The sequence below is a fragment of the Meles meles genome, chromosome 19, assembly GCF_922984935.1.
Source record: "Meles meles chromosome 19, mMelMel3.1 paternal haplotype, whole genome shotgun sequence".
NCBI lineage: Eukaryota > Metazoa > Chordata > Mammalia > Carnivora > Mustelidae > Meles > Meles meles.
In genome coordinates this window covers 25845669-25864723 of record NC_060084.1, presented here as the reverse complement: position 1 = coordinate 25864723, position 19055 = coordinate 25845669, and the positions used below count along the sequence as shown (strand labels likewise).

The following is a 19055-nucleotide window of genomic DNA, read 5'->3' as shown; positions in this document are numbered from 1 at the left end:
AACAGCAACCCCGGCCTTTACCTACTAGATGCCGGTAACACATTTCTCTCTGCTTGTACCAATCTATAACGATATCAAATGACTCTGAGGAAGAAATATACTCCCTGGTTGAGAACACCCAGTTGGGGATATATGTGTGAAAATTTCTCAAAAAGCATAGAAATGCAAAATAAAATTCAAGATCTACATGCAATAGCTTACGAAAACAGGACTGGAGAGCAAGACAAAGTTTGCTCCAAAAATGTTATGGGTTATGGGCACAGTAGACTCATAGGTGTTTATTATGCTTCAGAACTTACAAAAAAATACACAGTACATAAGCAAAGGGTGAAATAAAAAATCTCCAAATATTCTCTACTCTATAAAAGCAACTAGAAAACTGGCAAAAATTATTAGAATCAACTATATTAGAACTCTTACATATATGATACATAACATATATATATGAGATACATGAACTCTGATATATAACAATCCAGAAATTTTTATTCCAAAAGACTGAATCTTGGTAATAAAAGCTTTCCAGTATCTCAATTTGCTTTACTCCCATGCCGCCCCCTCCAGCTGGACAGCAACCTTGAAAACCTATAATTATAGAGAAAAACCAGCAGCCTGACAGTCACAGGACAGGGCTCAGAACTGGCTTGGGGCATCTCCAAAGCCTCATTCTCAGAGAACCCTGTGAGACAACAATGGCAAGATTACCTCTATCTGACCTAAGAGCTGGCCAAGCACAGCTTTTCCCTCACAAGATATTTATTGATGCGTTTAAAGGGAACTGTTTTAATTTTCTGGCTGCCTAGGGTAGAAGGTAACAGTTCGAGCAAATAAGAGGTTAACCAAAAAGCTTAAAAGGAAAATTTGGGGAGTAAGTTTCCCATGGGTGAAATGGAGAACTCTCATTTTCCCAGAGAATCAAGAAGTCCGGACATGCATTAAGCAATGCCAATATGTCGATCTGTGATATTACCACAAAAAGACCTGAAACGGACCAAGCTCTTACCTCAAGTTGAGGTTCAGGCTCTAAGAAGGAAATAAAGGCTAACAAGGAGTTGTCAAGTGATTAGTGTTAAGATGTGCCCCAATATGCACACTTTAAAACCACAGGATAAGGAGTAACTTGCTCATTCTGGCATTTAAGAAAATCACCCAATCATGATCTCAGGGTCCTGGGATCAAGCCCCACGTTGGGCTCTCTGCTCAGCAGGGAGTTTGCTTCCCCCTCTCTCTCTGCCTGCCTCTCTGCCTGCTTGTGATCTCTCTCTCTGTCAAATAAATAAATAAAATCTTAAAAAAAAAAAAAAATAGCATTTAAAAACTATCCTGGGAGGAGCACCTGGGTGGCTCAGTAGGTTAAAGCCTCTGCCTTCGGCTCAGGTCATGATCCCAGGGTCCTGGGAACGAGCCCCACATTGGGCTCTCTGCTCAGCGGGGAGACTGCTTCCTCCTCTCTCTGCTTGCTTCTCTGCCTACTTGTGATCTCTTGTCTATCAAATAAATAAGTAAAATCTTTAAAAAAATCATAATTTACTAAGAAATTCTGGCGGGGTGGGGGGTGGGGACCACCTGTCCTGAGAAAAAGACATGCTGGCCTTAGTAGACAAAGACTTAAATCACTTATTTCAATCACTTATTTTAATATGTTTTAAGAACTGAAGTAGGGGCACCTGGGTGGCTCAGTGGGTTAAAGCCTCTGCCTTCAGCTCAGGTCATGATCCCAGGGTCCTGCAATCAAGCCCCACACAGGGCTCTCTGCTCAGCAGGGAGCCTGCCTCCCTCTCTCTGCCTGCCTCTCTGCCTACTTGCGATCTCTGTCTGTCAAATAAAATCTTTTTTTTTTTTAAATCTTTTTTTAAAAAAAAGATTTTATTTGACAGAGATCGCAAGTAGGCAGAGAGGCAGGAGGAAGCAGGCCCCCTGCCGAGCAGAGAGCCCCAGGACCCCCAGGATCACAACCCAAGCCGAATGGCAGAGGCTTTAACCCACTGAGGCACCCAGGTGCCCCTAAATAAAATCTAAAAAAGGGGGGGGGGGGGCGCCTGGGTGGCTCAGTGGGTTAAAGCCTCTGCCTTCAGCTCAGGTCATGATCCCAGGGTCCTGGGATCGAGCCCCACGTCGGGCTCTCTGCTCAGGAGGGAGCCTGCTTCCCCCTCTCTCTCTCTGCCTTCAAAAAATAAAATATTAAAAAAAAAAAAAAAGAATCCTATATTATAAAACTATCCTTGAAATAAAAGAAGAAATTAAAAAACTTTCCCACTTAAACCAAAACTGAGGGAATTTATTCTTAAATAATCTACCCTAACAAGAAATAAAAGGAATCCTTTATGCTGAAATGAAAGGACACTGCATAGTACCCTGAGTTCATATATAACAAGTAAGAGCACCAGCACAGTGACAGTGATAAATACAAAACACAGTGTGTGTTTTTTAATTTATATCTTTTAATCTCTTACTTGATTTTTCTTTTTCTGACTTCTAAGTTTATTATTGTCTTTACCTGAAAAATCTTCATAGAAATTATGGTTTGGTTTAATAGCTCTCAGTGGCCTACTCTTAAGCTCTGTGAAAGTTTGAGTTCTTCTGAGCTACCTCATCTTTCCACCTATTCTAACTTCTTTCTTAGGCTCCTTCTCATAGACTGGATTCTCTCATACAGCAGCATGAGCTTTCTTACACATCTTCACCATGTTTAGAGTTACTTTGTTCTTTATATATTGACAGAATTGTCTTTTTTTTGTTGTTCTTAAAGTAATCTCTGAGTATGGGGCTCAAACTTACAACCCCAAGATCAAGAGTCAAATGCTTCACTGATTGAGCCAGGCAGGTGCCCTCAGAATTGTTTCATGTCAGCATCTTCATCTTCTTCCATTTGGTAATGCATAAAATCTGCAATGTTCTGACCCATGATATGCTTCTGATGTACTTCTGCATTGAATTCCTTGCTTTCCAAACCAGGGAATCATTTGGTACTATGAGGGACAGACAAGTTTCCATCCGCAGGTCCCTTGAGGGCCACAAAAACTTTATTTCCAGTAGCAGTTCTGGTTAGCCCTGCATCCAAAAAGCAGGTGAAGACACCAGGTTGACCGTCAATGCTTTCCACATTGTATTCATCTCCAGTCACTTCCACCTGGCCTTCACAGATCTTGTCTGTGCCAAACCTACCAAAGGCCAATAGCAGACCAGTACAATAAGGTGTAGCGTAATTTTTCAGGTCAGCCTTCACACTGTACTTTGGGAGTTCATGAGCGTAAGCTGAAAAAACAATCATATCTCCTTCTATACTGGCATAAGCAATCTGACAAATGATCCTTCTGTTGGCTACTTGAACTATCATTCTATTATTTGGATGTGTTGTATTTATTTTTGTCCTAAATTACCAAGTGTTTCTGAGCATAGTAATCAATTACACCCTCTCATCTTCTAACCTCCATTTGGTATCTCTTAAAGCAAGCCTTCCTCTTGACAGTTTTAACAAACTCCACCCTGCAGAACAGAGAACAGCATCCACAGCTTGTCAGAGACCTACCTCCTGCTTGATTTAAAGGATAATTACCGCACAAGGTAATAATTATACCTTTTCTGATGATAACACTATGTAGAAAGGTGTAATCTAACAACAGCAGCCCAATGAAGGAGAAAGAGGACAGAGCTGTATGAGTAAATTTTTGCATTCTATTGAAATTCAGTTGGTATTAATCAGAACTAGGGTGTTTTAAGTTAAGATGTTAATTTTAACAGGTTAACTATAAAGGGAAAACAACTCAAAAGCATATATTCAAGGAAACAACAAGGGAATTAAGATGATACACTACAAGATATCTGTTTAACAGTGAAGGAGGCAGTAATGGAGAAATAAAAGAAAAAAAAGACATAAAATATACAGGAAAATAGAAATGACATGAATAAATTACCTTATCAGTAATCACATTAAATATATATAGATCAAATACTCCAATTAAGAGATGATCAAATGGATTAAAACAATAATAATAATCCAACTATATGTTGTCCAGAACTGACTCACACTTTAGATTAAGACATCTATAACTTGAAGATAAAAGATGAAAAAAGATACCATGCAAACATTAACAAAAAGAGGACTACATTAGCTCCACTAATGAGAGACAAAATGTGGCCATAAAGTAAAAAATTAACAGGAACTAAGAAAAGGATTTTATAATAATAAAGAGGCCAATCCTTCTTACAGGAAGACATGTAATAATCATAAGCATACATACCTTTAAAAACAGAGCCCCCAAACACATGAAGGGAAAACTGAAGGGAGAAATAAACAACTCAAAAATAGTTGGAGGCTTCTATACTCTATTATCAATAACTGATAGCCAGCAATACTGTATTACATACTTCAAAGTTGCTGAGACAAGATATTGTTACCCACCACAAAAAAAAAAAAGAAATGATAATCACGTGGTGTGCCAGAAGGTTTGCTAACACTATTTTAACTGTATATTGCAATATATAAATGTATCAAATCAACACATATACGAACTGACACAATGTCAATTATACCTCACTTAAAAAAAAAAAAAAAGGATAGAACCACAGAGCAGTTAAACAAGGAACAGAGACTTCAACACAATTAAACCAACTAATCCTAACAAACATACAGAACACCCTACCCAACAGCAGCCTATATACATCCTTCTCAAGGGCACATGGAAAATTCTCCAGGATAGACCATGTTAGGCCACATGATAAAACTCAGTAATTTCAACAGACTATAAAATCATGTAAAGCATATTCTCCACTCACAACTGAATAAAACTAAAAATTAGTTATGAGAAACTAGGTATTCCCAAATATATGAAAATTAAATATAACAAACTTTTATGGGTCAAAGGAAATTACAAAATACTTTCAGATGACTTAATAACAAACTTAAAGCATTTCAGGTGGAAATTCAAAGCCATAAAACCCCAAATTAAACAAGAACAATCTCAAACAGAAAATCAAACTCTTCACCTTAGTAAGTTTTAAAAAGTTCAAACTAAACACAAAAGAAGAAGCTGAAATAAATGGAAAAAACAAAAACAACAGATAAAAACGAAACCAAAAGTTGCTTCTTTGAAAAAGGTTAACAAGACTGACATGCATTTAGCCACAATGACAAGAAAGGGGTGGTGAGGGGAAAGGGAAGAAAGAAGAGATTCAAATTACTAAAACCAAGAACTGAAAAACGGGATTTTACCACCAACCTGAAAGAAACGAGAAAGAGTGTAAGGACATAGTATAAAGGAACAAGATGGGCAAACTCCTAGAGAAGACACAAATGACCAAAACTGATTAAAAAGAAGGAAAAAAAAAAATTTCCCTAGGGGCACCTGGCTAGCTCATTCAGTAGATCCACGTGACTCATGGTCTCGGAGTTTTAAGTTCAAGGCACCACTGAGTGTACAGTCACTTAAAAGTAAAAATCTTAAAAAAAAAAAAAAATCTGTATACATCTGTTTACATCTGTAACAAGATACAGAAGCTCAGGACCAGATGGCTTCACTGCTTAATTCTATGGAACATTTAAAGAATTGACACCAATTTTTCTCACAACTATTTAAAGAGGAAAGGGAAAGAACACTTACCATTCACTGCATGAAGCTATTATTACCCTGATAATCAAAACCAGACAAAACAAGAAAACCACAGAACAATATCCCTTAGGGATACAGACACAAAAACCCTCACCGAATACTAGCAAACTGAATTCAGCAACATATAAAAAGTAGTATACACAAAGACCAAGTGAATGCAAGATTTTTTAACATCCAAATCTCACTTAATATGCATAGACAAAATAAAAAACAAAAACCACACAATCACCTCACGAGATACAGACAAAAGCATCTAATAAAATATTTTCATGATAAAACATGCAACTAACTAGAATTAAAGGTAAGGAAACCTCAACCTGAAGGGTATCTAAACCCACAGCCAACATTACACTTAATGGTTAAACACCCTCTAAATTCAAGTACAAGACAAGAATGTCTGCTCTGGCCATTTCTATTCAACATCAGACTGCAGGTTCACTGTAGAGGAAAAAAAAAAAAAAGATGGGAAGGAGAAAAAACTATTCGCGCATTACCTGACTTGTACAAAAGAAACTATACATACAACAGAAGAAGATTAGGACTTATACACTGAAAAGGACAAAACATCACCGAAAAAATTAAAGACCTAAATAAAATTCACGAATCACAAAACTTCGTATTATAAGATGGCAATACTTCCCAAAATGATATAAAGATTCAATGTAATTCCAATGATCTTCACAACTCTGCAAGAATTCATATGGGAGGGGTGCCTGGGTGGCTCAGTGGGTTAAAGCCTCTGCCTTCAGCTCAGGTCATGATCTCAGGGTTCTAGGATCGAGTCCCACATCTGGCTCTCTGCTCAGCAGGGAGCCTGCTTCCCCTTCTCTCTCTCTGCCTGCCTCTCTACCTACTTGTGATCTTAGTCTGTCAAATAAGTAGGTAAAATCTTAAATTAAAAAAAAAAAGAATTCATATGGGAATAAAAGGGACCCAGAATAGCCAAAACAATCTTGAAAAGAAACAAAGTTAAAAGGATTCACACTCCCCAATTTCAAAACTCACTGAAAAGCTACAGCATCAAGATGGCATGGTCCTGGCGTTAAGGATCAAAATATATAAATCAACAGAACTGAGAATCCAGAAATAAAACCCCCACATTTCAGGCAACTTTTTGGAACACAATTCGAAAGAGAGTAACAAATGTGTTGGGACAATTGAACATCCATATGCAAAGCAATGAATCTGAACCTCACCTTACATTCATATACAAAAAAAATCAACTCAAATGGATCTAATACGTATTTTTAGTATAGCACTTTGGATTTTAAAATGACTGGATTATCTAAGCTGCTGTCATTTTTAATCATTCAAACCCTCTTTCCCCAAACAATTTATTCATATAATCCAATTCCAATACTAAACAGTCCTATGTAAACATGCTCTTCTTACCCTGCACAAGCTTGTAAACAGGCCAACATTGTCGCCAGAGTTTCTGGAGGAAGTTGAGCACTTTTGGGCTGATCTTTCTCTGGAGCAAGTCCACCCAAAATAGAAGGGCACCGTCTCTTTAAAAAAGTCATACATGCCTGGATAAAAGGCTCCTAGAAGAAAGAAAATCTTTGAGTTTATGTGTAACTGATCTTAACTGCTTTGAGGCTTAAGATAAATTGCTTTCAGATTAAAGACTATTAAAAGACAGAATGACTAAAATCCACAAGATACTATCTTCATTGCCATTGTTTAATTAAGCCATCAAAATTTTAAAGCAGTAATAAATGGACAAATCCTGCTTACTCCATGCTCTCGAATTTTATCTGTGAGCCACTTATCAAGTTTGAGGTATTCACGACGTGAAGCAAGTGCAGCAAGGTCAATAACAAAGGCAAATGGAGTACCATTTAGCAGCATTGACAAGGCCTAAAACAAAAGAATATCAGAAACTTTAAGTCAGAATGCCTGGATGGCTCAGACAGTTAAGCCTTACGACTCTTCATTTTGGCTCAGGTCATATCTCATGATCAGTGAGATCAAGTTCCACAACAAGCTCCCCACTCATTAGAGAGTCTACTTGAGATTTCTGTCTATCCCTCTCCCTCTGCCCCTTCCTCCCCCTTCCCCAACATGCACACACCCTCTCCCTCTAATAATCTTTTTTTAATTAATAAATCTTAAAAAAAAAAAATGCTGTTAAGTCAAGCAATTAAGTATCTTTCTCTCATTCTTTCTATTCTCTGTTCCCTGCTTTTACTTTCACAAACAAGTCTAAATAAAACGTATTGCTAATATTTTCCTGGTCATTATTTTTTAGGTAGCTTAGTATAATTCACTGGTGATATTAGTTTTTAATAAAAATAAGATCACATTTCAAAGGTGGACAAACACATGACTTTACCCTGTGCTTCTTAAAATAACTCAACCTAAGTTAGAGCAAGACACAATGCATAAAAATGCATGAAAAACAATCAATACCCCATGTTTAAAAATTTAACACAGACTTATTCCAACCTAAGCACAACTTCAACACCAGTACTATGCACCTACTGATCAAAGACATCAAGTGTCAGACTACTTGTCAAAAGATACCATGAATGCTAATAAAACCTCCAAAAGGGTAAAACCCAACCAGTTTCCCCACAAATTATATCTAACATACTACATGAAGTCAATTATCATTTGCTTTAAAATAGCCTTGCAAATATCATAGAAGACGAAACAAAACTCAATCAAATGTACCAAGAACTGAAAACATTTTCTTCACTTTTTTTATAAAGATTTTACTTATTTATTTAAAAGAGAGTAAGAAGCAGGGCTGGGAGCGGGGAGACAGAAGGAGAAGCAGACTCCCCATTCAGCAAGTAGCCCAACCCAGGGCCCAATCTCAAGACCCTGACCTGAGCCAAGAGCAGATGCCTAACTGACTGAGCCACCAAGGCGCCCTCATTTCTTACCTTTCTAAACCACTTTCCTTCCAAACCCTTTGTACTTAACAAGGCAAACTGTAACTATCAACATAATCTAGCTAAGAACTAGTTAAATTTTAAATATTCCTAAGGCATCAATGTTACATGAAAATGTTTTCTGGGGCGCCTGGGTGGTGTGCAGTCAGGTAAGCACCCAACTTGATTTTGGCTCAGGTCATGATCTCAGGGTCATAAATCCAGCCCTGTGTCAGCCCCCACACTCAGCAAGAAGTCAAACTGAGTTTTCTCTCTCCCTCTGCCACTTCCCACTTGCCCTGCCCCACCCTTGTTCATACTCCTCCTCTCTCCCCAAAACAAATGAATCTTTATTTAAAAAGCTTTCTTTTCTCACTAATAAATAAAAGTGTTAACCTGTCCCTCCAAGCTCACCTTCAAGTCCTGGGCCACATCAAGTATTCGAGACAATTTGGCCTGATCATACTGCTCCCCTCGCATGTACCATTCTGCCATCGCGTGCATAATAAGTTGGCGGATTGAGGGAGACTGTCCCTAAAAAAAGAAAAACAGGGGTTACATATCAGTACTGCTAAACATTTTCACAAGCACTACTGCAAACACCCAGCTAATTTAATTTGTTATATATATGTAAAATTGAGGTATATCAGTGCAGACTTTAAGTTCAATCCTCAAGCAGTGACTGCAGAGACATTCTCTGTAGGAAAGTCAAGTTATTTCCAGATCTTCCAAATGAAAGCCTGTCCCTAAACCTTGAGTCACACAGTCATTCATTAAAAATTTATCTTGTAAAAACATCTGCCAATACATTTTCAAACAGAAGAGAATACGATGTGAACATGAGGATACATCAAAATCTGCATAAATTCCTTATTATTAAATTATATAATTACTGTTCTGTAAGCTTTTAAAATTGGTTTAAGGTAATCACTTCTCATGTTGCACAGTGTAGTATTCTAGGAATGGTACTCATACATTTTACAACATCTAGCTATTTTCACAAATGAGAATGTTTGTTTTTCTGTAATTATCCAATTTCCTTTATTTCCAGAAAACAGCCTGGCTTTGAGGACTGATCTAAAGACCTGCAGCTGAATGAAAGAAATTAAGTTGGAATTTAGTGACTAGTTCTCAGAGAAGGAATGGCAAGGCAACTGCTATCACTATACCTAAATCACTTTCCAGTTACTGTCCTAGAGCAACAGAAGATCCAAATGAAACAAGTACTGAACAAGGAGTGAGGAGATGCAGCTCCTTTTCGTCTACCCTTTCTACCTTATAGCTGTGGTGATAAAGACATAAAAATATATCTGGCCTGCAAAGCTTTTGGATAAATGCTTGTTAAACATTCTGTAAACGCTAAGTTAACCATGTAATTTGAGTCTAAAAATGGGAGGCTGACTGAATAGCATAGAACTAAAGCTAACATTTTTAATATAAATGATTCGTAACAAATTTTTTTAAGTACTTGTATATAATGTGAACTAGTGAGAATAAAAGTGACTAAAGAAAAAAACAGCCCAAAATAAAGGCACTTGAGGGGAGCCCTGGTGGCTAGCTGGTTAAGCGTCTGACTCTTGGTTTCGACTTAGGTTATGATCTCGGGGTCAGGAGTTTGACCCCTGTGTCGGGCTCCACAGTCAGTAGGAAGTCTGCTTGGAGACTCTCTCCCTCTGCTCTTTCCCCTACTCTCTGTCTCTCTCTCAAGTAAATATTAAATAAATCTTTAAAAAAGGAGGCACTTGATATAGATAACTGCTTTTTCTAAAGATTCTGAATTTGTCATTATTAAAAATATAATAGGGCATTAGGGGAAAAAATTCAATGAACAAAATATATTTACAGATTAAATCAATTCTAGACTTAGGGAAGGAAAGCACAGGACTTAAAGGGCATTTCAGCAGAATCTAAAATAAAATGTAGATGCTGGATATGAATAAAAGACAAAATAATATCAAGTAAATTGATTTAAAATCTTCTTCTGTTTACTGTTAAAAAGTGACATGAGCACCTTCTGGCTCCATGATCATTAATTAAGCTCCTTACTATTATCAAAAGCATACTGGTGCCCTTGTAGTACAGAGCTTTCGTGGTACTGAATTATTTGTCTGTTTGTTTGTTTATTGCTTCTTCCCTCTTGTTCTTTGAAGTTTTAGACTTTAACATTCATATGATGCTAAAAGATAAAGTAAGCTTTGTGGAAGTGCCACTTTTCGAAAGTGTCATAACTGAAGATTGACAATTTAGTTGAACATGCTCCAAAGAATGTCAGTTATCAAGAGAAAAAAATGTCTTATGTCTTACCTGCCCATGCCATGCATAGTGCAAAATAATAGCAGAGTTAGGATGGTTTCCGAGGAAAATTGGCATCAGAGTAGAGATGAGCTCATGGCGCAAGGTGTGCCAAGAGGTGTTGATTTGTAGTAAGGCCAATACCAGCATGTCTGGACAGTGTTTAATAGGGAAGCTGAAGAGCTGTTTGACTTGCTCATATTGCCCCACCTCTGCAAGCCTCAGCAGAGATTCAATCAAATCCAAGCTCTTCCTAAGAAGAATGGAGGTAAGATACTGTCAATGAAAACCTAAGTACACAAAAATATATTTTCCAAATAAGTGTTACCAGCTATCACAATAAAACTGAGTTGTTGTCAACTCGAAAAGTGTTTAAATTGGTGGTGTTCATATTAAAATCATATGCTGGTATACTTTCATACCAATTTCAAAGGCGGTCTAAGTTGACAGTAAGTGGTTTAGGAGAGGGGACACCACAGACCACTTATATAATCACAGATCATTCTTACCAAGAAGATACCATCAAAGAGTTTTGTGATTGGTATAAAAAAGAGAAACAACATCACAGACTTTACTTGAATAGTCATAAACCCAAAATATAAACACAGACCTAATTTATACACACGAAAAAATTCTATACAAAAATAGAGCCTGAGAACTTACTCTGGTAATGCCAAGGTCTAACTTAAGTGCCTTCTGATGTCAAGCAAATTCAGAAGTCCACAGCATCCCCTATGCATTATTCTTGCCCCAAGAAGCTGAATGTGCTTGACTTAATCAAATCTCAGTATCTTACTCTACCCTTAGTCTAGGAAAACTATGGGGACAGAGATCAAATTAAATGCCATGAGGAAGCATATACCCCATACCATGGGATAGTTCAAAGGATAAAAGATCCTATTACTTCATCAAATCAATGGCAAAATTGTATTTCAAAAAAGAGAATGAGAAAAGGTAGACTTATAGAATGAAAGAAACCATATAAACCCTGTCTGGACTCTTCATCATACAAACTGTTAGACATTTTTGAGACAAACTTGATGTTAAGGATTTCTTAAATGCGCTATGACATTTCAGTTTTATAAAAGAAATACCACTATACACTTGGACTTGACAGAGAAAAAAATATCAATTAAGCCTGCATATCCAATGTTGCTAGCACCTGAGAAAAGGACAAACTTTAGAACAAACTACTGTTTGGGGATCAGCAAACTACATCCACAAAGACCAATCCTACCTACTGTCTGTTTCAGTAAATGTTTATATACAATAGTCAAGCAGTTGCTACAGAGACCATCTCACCAGAAAAGCCAGATATTAACTAACCTGTTACAGGAAGTTTACCATCTCTCCCTTTAGAAATTCTGGCAATACCTAAAGGGCTTTAAAGTGCCCTAAAAATCCCACCCAGAGCCCCCAAAATTCAATCATTTGTTCCATGTTGGGAAAGGGCCTCAGAAAACTGGTTAGAAATAAAGTAAGAAACAAAGCAGTTACCTTTGGGGAGCAATCCAGCCCATGTCCCCCCCTCCCCCACCGTGTGTGTGTCTGTGTGTGTGTGTGTTTTTCAATAGTAATGCAAGTACTTTCACCATCCTTACCTCACATTCCTAGAGAGGAGTGACTTGAGTTCCAGGAGAAACGTACTGGGCCAGAGTCAGATTCTCCCTCAGAAATTAGGAATTGGAACTCAAATAAACTAGGTAATTTAGCTGAAAGGATTAGAATTGATGGGTTGGCCATCTTGACTACTTACAAAGAAAAGAAAGCAAGCATATCTGTAGACAGAAGAAAGGGGTCTAAACTAAGGAGAAGTACAAACTTCCTTCCAATATTTGACAGTTTCAGAGAATACCCACTGGCAGACCTTACAGAGGAAAAACATAACTTATCTAGTGATAAGGAAACTAAAAATACACTTTATCCATCAACAACACTCTATAAAAATTTAAAGTTTAAGTAGGCTCACTAAAAATACTGTTTCAGTAAAATTTTTAACTACATAATTGCTCCCTATTAATTCTGTATTGCACGAAAAGCTAGAGGAGAGTCTTTACCATGTGGCAATTTCTCGATTGTCATCCTCTGGTGGTGCTTTCAGAATATCAGTGGCAACCGTATGACAGGGATAGTCAGCAAAGCAGAAGATCTCTGGATTTATAAGGGAATGCTGAATGAAGGAGAGCTGGAACAAGAGAAAAAAGTTCTTACTACCATAAATGAATGCAAATGCTATGAAAATGTGAAGTATTTTCATAGGCTAATCTTAATGTTATTAAAATGACAATTTTTTTTAAGGTTTTATTTATTTATTTGAGAGAGAGAGCCAGTGAAAGGGAACACAAGCATGGGGAGTGGGAGAGGGAGAAGCAGGCCTCCCACCAAACAGGGAGACTGACACAAGGGCCCGATACCAGGACCCCGCCATCATGACCCAAGCCAAAGGCAGATGCCCAACAACTGAGCCACCCAGGCGCTCCGACAATTTCTGTTTTAAATCTTAATTACCTGCTCTTCAAAACCACAGACAATTCAAACACATGAAAGATATGAGATAAAATGGTCTTGGACAGAAATAGTTGGGAAAATGGTTTGCTACACTTTGAGTCTGACTAGTACTCAACTATGATGATCTCCTTTTCAAAATACTGATGGTCTCTACTATTCTGCACTGCACAAAACAAATTCACGTTAAAAGATTATTTTAACCAATGTACAGAAGACACTATGTAAGGAATAAGTGATTATTTGCCTCCCCTTCAACAATTGAACACCAATCACTTACCTGGCCTTCTGCATGTTTCCAAGGTCTATATATGAGGTCTACTGGGAACACTTCCATACCTAGACCCCGCTGAATGCCATAAACCACATTATGAAGTCCTTTACTGTCACGAATTTGAAATCCAGGATGGTCCAGTTCATAAGTTACTTCCTTAAAATTCAAACTCGGGTTCTAAAACAAAAACATTTCAAAACCTAATGAACAAAAAGTATACACATTTCTATGCTTTATCCAAAGAGCCAAACTGATCGGAAATTAAAGTGTTCTAATTATAAACTCAAAATAATCAGGACCTGGAATTTATAAAGACTTAGAAAAAACAATTCTTAATATTTAAAATAAACTGGTTCTATTAGCAAGGCACTCCAACCTTTTAGTTCATGACATACTTATAGCCATGGGAGTGGGTAACCAAGTCCAACAAACAATCCCATCCCAGTTTGGCAAAATTCCTCAATTAATGCCTCTCTGTTTTTACACCCAAGATTCCACTACCTTGGAACAAAGTTGCAAAGATACATCAATTATCCCAAATACCATTTTTTTAAAAGATCTGACTTACTGAGAGAGATAGAGAACACATGCACTCACGTGTGGGGTAAGGGCAGAGGGAGAGGGAATCAGAGAATCTCAAGCAGACTCCACGCTGAGCATAGAGCCTGACACAGGGCTCAATCTCACAAGCCCGAGATCACGACCTAAGTCAAAATCAAATCCATCCTTAACAGACTGAACCACCCAGGCACTTCCCAAATACCATTCTTAATTAACTGAAGATCTCCCCTACAAAGTATACCAAGTATGCATCAGGAAAAGTGGTCTAAATTTTTTATGTCAAAATGACTGAAAATTCCATTAAAAAATGTTCTATGAAAAGGTATTCAAAAAAAGCAGTATAAGACTCCTTAAGAAAACATCAAGCAGGGCGCCAGGGTGAATCAGTTGGTTGAACAACTGCCTTCAGCTCAGGTCAGGATCCTGGAGTCCCAGGATCGAGTCCAGCATCGGATCCCCTGCTCAGCAAGGGGTCTGCTTCGACCTCTGACCTTCCCTCTCTCATGCTCGCTCGCTCTCATTCCCTTTCCCTCTCAAATAAATAAAAATCTTAGAAAAAAAGAAAACATAAAGCAAAGGAAACAAGTTTACAGAAGATAATTTACCTGCACAAAGTACTAAGTTTATTTTATGCTTGAAAAGAAAAGGCTGTCCACACTCTGTACTTAAAAATCCTCAAAGCACCATGGACAGTTTAGTTTTGCTTAAGGCAACTCCTTGCAAGCCATGAAGACATTAATGCTTGTATAAAGCATGGGTACAAAGAACAAACTTCAAAAGAAGTATTTACTCTAAGGTAACAACAACATTCAGAAAATAAGATTTTCTTTTCTTTCTAACATTTGTTTCAAGTACTGACTCTAACAGAACAGAACCAATAATGTATTATTACACAGCATTATCATAGAGACAACTTAGTAAATCCAGAGGTAAGTTTGGTAAGATGTAAGAATCCCCTTGGTTTCTTCCTCTCATCTTTGGTGGGCAATGAAGAAATCAAATTGTTGACCCAAACTGAAATTGTCTTCTGCTCCCTGCCCACAAAAAGTACGTAAAAAACTCTAATATAGGAAGAAAAAGAAGGAAGAAAAGAGATTACTAACTCAACTATTCAAACCCACAGTGCAGGCTCTCAATTTTACAGCCTTTTGCACTCTCTGAAAACAGCAAACAGGATTAGTAACATGAGATACTGCCCTTATCTGCAATTTTAAAAAGAGATTATTTTCAGTAAGGCAATAAAGTACAATGATGGAACTACTGAGTGAAAAGGGCATATTTTTACTTTTGCATGACCACCACAGGATAAAATCAAAACAGTTAAGTTGGGGGGCACCTGGGTGGCTCAGTAGTTAAGCATCTGCCTTCTGCTCAGGTCATGATCCCAGGGTCCTAAGACTGAGCCCCGAATCGGGCTCCCTCCCTGCCAAGTGGGGAGTCTGCTTCTCCCTCCAGCCCTCACCCTGCTTGTGCTCTCTCACTCTGGCTAGGTGCTCTCCCTTAAATAAATAAAATCTTTAAAAATAAAAAAGTGGTATCCATACATAATGAAACTGGCTTTTCTTTTTTTCATTTCCAAATTTTCTCCCATGATCAAGTTTTATTTTTTCCTACTACTAAAGGAGAATAAATCTGAATACTATAAATTACCTACTATCAAGAAAAATTTAAAAATCCATGAAAGTCATACAGACAACTGTAACCCAATTATATCTATAAATCACTAACACAGAAAACTAAAAATGAGAATTAGGATCAATGTCGTGAGACCTTACAAGGAATATTATGTTGTAAATATACAGATCTAGATACAGATCTATATATTTACATAGATATATCTACATAGATCTATCTATCTATATATATATATATATATATATATATACATATAGTCTTCAAAGTTGTATCTTGTTCCTAGACATTTTATGGACAAGAATGAAGATATTACATACATCCTGACTCCACTATTCACCCAATGACTACACTCTATCACTCCCAATTCTCAAGGTTTCATTCCTACATGTTTTACTTAAGCATTTTAACATTTTAAGAGAGGTACTTTGTTTATTTCGGGGCAAATTATTTAGTTTGTGGATATTCTTTAAGTTAAAGTAGTAAGAGAAATGCGAATTTTATTATCCTTATCCACCATAAACAAGACAGAATTTTTATTGCACTTTCCACAAAATTCAGAAGGCCTCCTCAGTAATTCCTTATATAATCATTACTTTGCACTAAATTTGTTTCTTCAAAATAACCAGACACCAGGACTCCACCAAACTCCTCAGCAGTGTCACTCAGAATTGAACAGCAACAACTCCTAATGAACAAAACAGGTAGGTGATTATGAACTATCTCCAGAAGATAATCACTTTATAAAGTTCATTACTTTGGAGGCAGTGAAGTTGGGAAACCCCAAAACATTGCTGCTCTCATTCAGCTAAGCATTTTATTTATTAAAATTTGCTTTCTTGGGGCGCCTGGGTGGCTCAGTGGGTTAAAGCCCCTGCCTTCAGCTCAGGTCATGATCCCAGTGTCCTGGGATCAAGTCCCGCATCGAGCTCTCTGCTCTGCAGGAGCCTGCTTCCCTTCCTCTCTCTCTGCCTGCCTCTCTGCCTACTTGTGATCTCTGTCAAATTAATTAATTAATTAATTAATTAAATTTAAAAATTAAAAAATAAAATAAAATCTGCTTTCTTTGGGCTCTATCTTAACATCATGAATATAAAAGCATGATTACATGTACTCACCAGTTCTTTGAGAACATCAATCAAGACTTCTACATTCCATGTGTGTGCCTGTGCTCCATCACTTTTATCTTTTCCATCACTCCAGATCCCACTGCCAGGAGCAGAGATACTCTGTACAAGTAAAATTTGAATTAAACAAACCCAACTACTTAATGTGTTCAGCTCTGGTTGGCAGATCAATCATACTGTAATTTTATAAAGAAAATAAAGAGGACAGGATATTAATTCACACTGTAAAATAGCTGATTTCTATATTTACCTGTAATGGAATTCCATCTGTCAATCCTGAATGAGTTCGAGCCATCATCCCCAAAACCCTGGCAACCTGGGCAGCTGTGACCTCCCGAACACCAAACTGCATGATTATATTGCGACATTCTTCAATACTGAAACAGAAATTAAACCTCAGGAAAACGCTTCCACCTTCAATACAAAGGTTAAGAAATGTTAATATGCAAAAGCCCTGAGTGAAATCCTTGGACTTTTCCTAATATGACTTTATTCCATATTATTTTATACAGCTAGAAATATAAAAAGTACCTACTTAACTAAGAAAATGGGAAAACTTTTCCTTTTCACTGTATCTATATGAGAAGATCATTTTCCAGTATATGTAAATCAAACCATATATGTAAATCAAACCATCATGCTATATGCTTGAACTTGTACAGTGATGTATATCTATATCAATTATTTCAGATAAAACTGAAAGAAAATGGGAAAATGGAAAAGGTTTAAAAGATCAATGGAAGAAAATACAAGCCAGGAGTAATGATTATCTTTCACAAAAGCAAAATTAACTTCCTCCATCTTCAATGGAATCAAGTTTATAATACTGATACTTAGGGCACAGCTAGGTGGCTCAGTTGGTTAACTGTAGACTCCTGATTTCAGCTCACAATACAATCTCAGGGTCATGACATAGAGCCCAGTGTGGAAATTAAGATTCTCTCTCTCCATCTCCCTCTGGCCCTCCCCAGCTATAAAATATATATACATTTTTTATATAAGATGAAATGCTGAAACTTGAGGTGAGTTTGATTATTTTGATATGCACAAACCCTTGAAAATGTATCCTAACTCTTCTACTTTGCTCCTTGAAGTTTAACTAAATAAAAGTTTTATGCCAGGCACACAGTCACACCCGACAAATGTATTTTCAAAATAAATGGAAATTTGGTTTCTGTGAAGTTTGAAAAACATTAAAAAGTCAAAGTCAAATCAGAACACAGTAATACCCTTAATTAACTCTCAAGAAAATACTGAGTCTGGCGCCTGGGTGGCTCAGTTGATTAGGCAACTGCCTTCGGCTCAGGTCATGAGCCCCGACTCCCGGGATCGAGTCCCACATCAAGCTCCCAGCTCCACTGGGAGTCTGCTTCTCCCTCTGACCTTCTCCCCTCTCATGCTCTCACTTTCATTCTCCCTCTCTCTCTCTCAAAAAAAAAAAAGAAGAAGAAGAAGAAGAAGTCTACAAGAAAATACTGACAATCCACTTTATCACAGTAATAGTGATAGTAAAAGGGTGAAAAGTATTTCCTTTGGTGTCCCTAGCAAGAGACAAAAACACTGAAGCGGCAGCTTTGTTAAACAAGAAAAGGAAATTGGAGAAAATGAAGGTACAGCGAGGGAAGAGAAAAGAGAAACACATCAAGTAGGAAATGATAGCATTTCCATGAAGACTCGCCTCAATGCTCTCTCTCCCATAAAAGCTAGAATTGTCTATCCGCAACTAGACTAGGAACCTATGATTTCTAAATTTGAGAAACTAGGGGAGGAGAAAGAGATAAAAATTTAGCCACCAGAATATTTATATATATATAAATATATAAATTAATACAGGCATACCTGGGAGATTTTGTGGGTTTAGCTCTAGACAACCATTAATAGATCAAGTCAAATGAACTTACTCATTTCCCAGTGTAAGTTATGTCTACACTATACTGCAGGTCTACTGCATGTACAATAGCATTACGTCTAAACAAAATGTACATACCTGAATTAAAAAATACTCTTGATAAAAATTGCTAACTATCATCTGAGCTTTCAGTGAGTTGTAATCACTGATGACAGACCACCATTAACAAATATAGTAATGAAAAACTTTGAAATACTGTGAGAAATGTCAAAATGTGACACAAAGACACAAACTAATAAGCAAATGCTATTAGGAAAATGGTGGCAA

General features: G+C 37.3%; 1 protein-coding gene and 1 pseudogene across 8 annotated transcripts in view; both read right to left on the bottom strand.

Moving 5' to 3' along the window:
• CNOT1 (CCR4-NOT transcription complex subunit 1) overlaps window positions 1-19055 on the bottom strand; it is a 106766-nt gene that overhangs the window by 41826 nt on the left and 45885 nt on the right. For all 8 annotated transcript variants that reach the window (XM_045989212.1, XM_045989216.1, XM_045989215.1 and 5 more), the window contains exons 9-16: window positions 17130-17256; window positions 16871-16981; window positions 13566-13736; window positions 12838-12965; window positions 10793-11033; window positions 8903-9022; window positions 7347-7469; window positions 7002-7153 (exon numbers count right to left, since the gene is read on the bottom strand). In XM_045989212.1, coding sequence (XP_045845168.1) covers window positions 7002-7153; window positions 7347-7469; window positions 8903-9022; window positions 10793-11033; window positions 12838-12965; window positions 13566-13736; window positions 16871-16981; window positions 17130-17256 — 1173 coding nt within the window. The remainder of the gene's footprint in view (window positions 1-7001; window positions 7154-7346; window positions 7470-8902; window positions 9023-10792; window positions 11034-12837; window positions 12966-13565; window positions 13737-16870; window positions 16982-17129; window positions 17257-19055) is intronic.
• LOC123931169 lies at window positions 2530-3674 on the bottom strand (annotated as a pseudogene).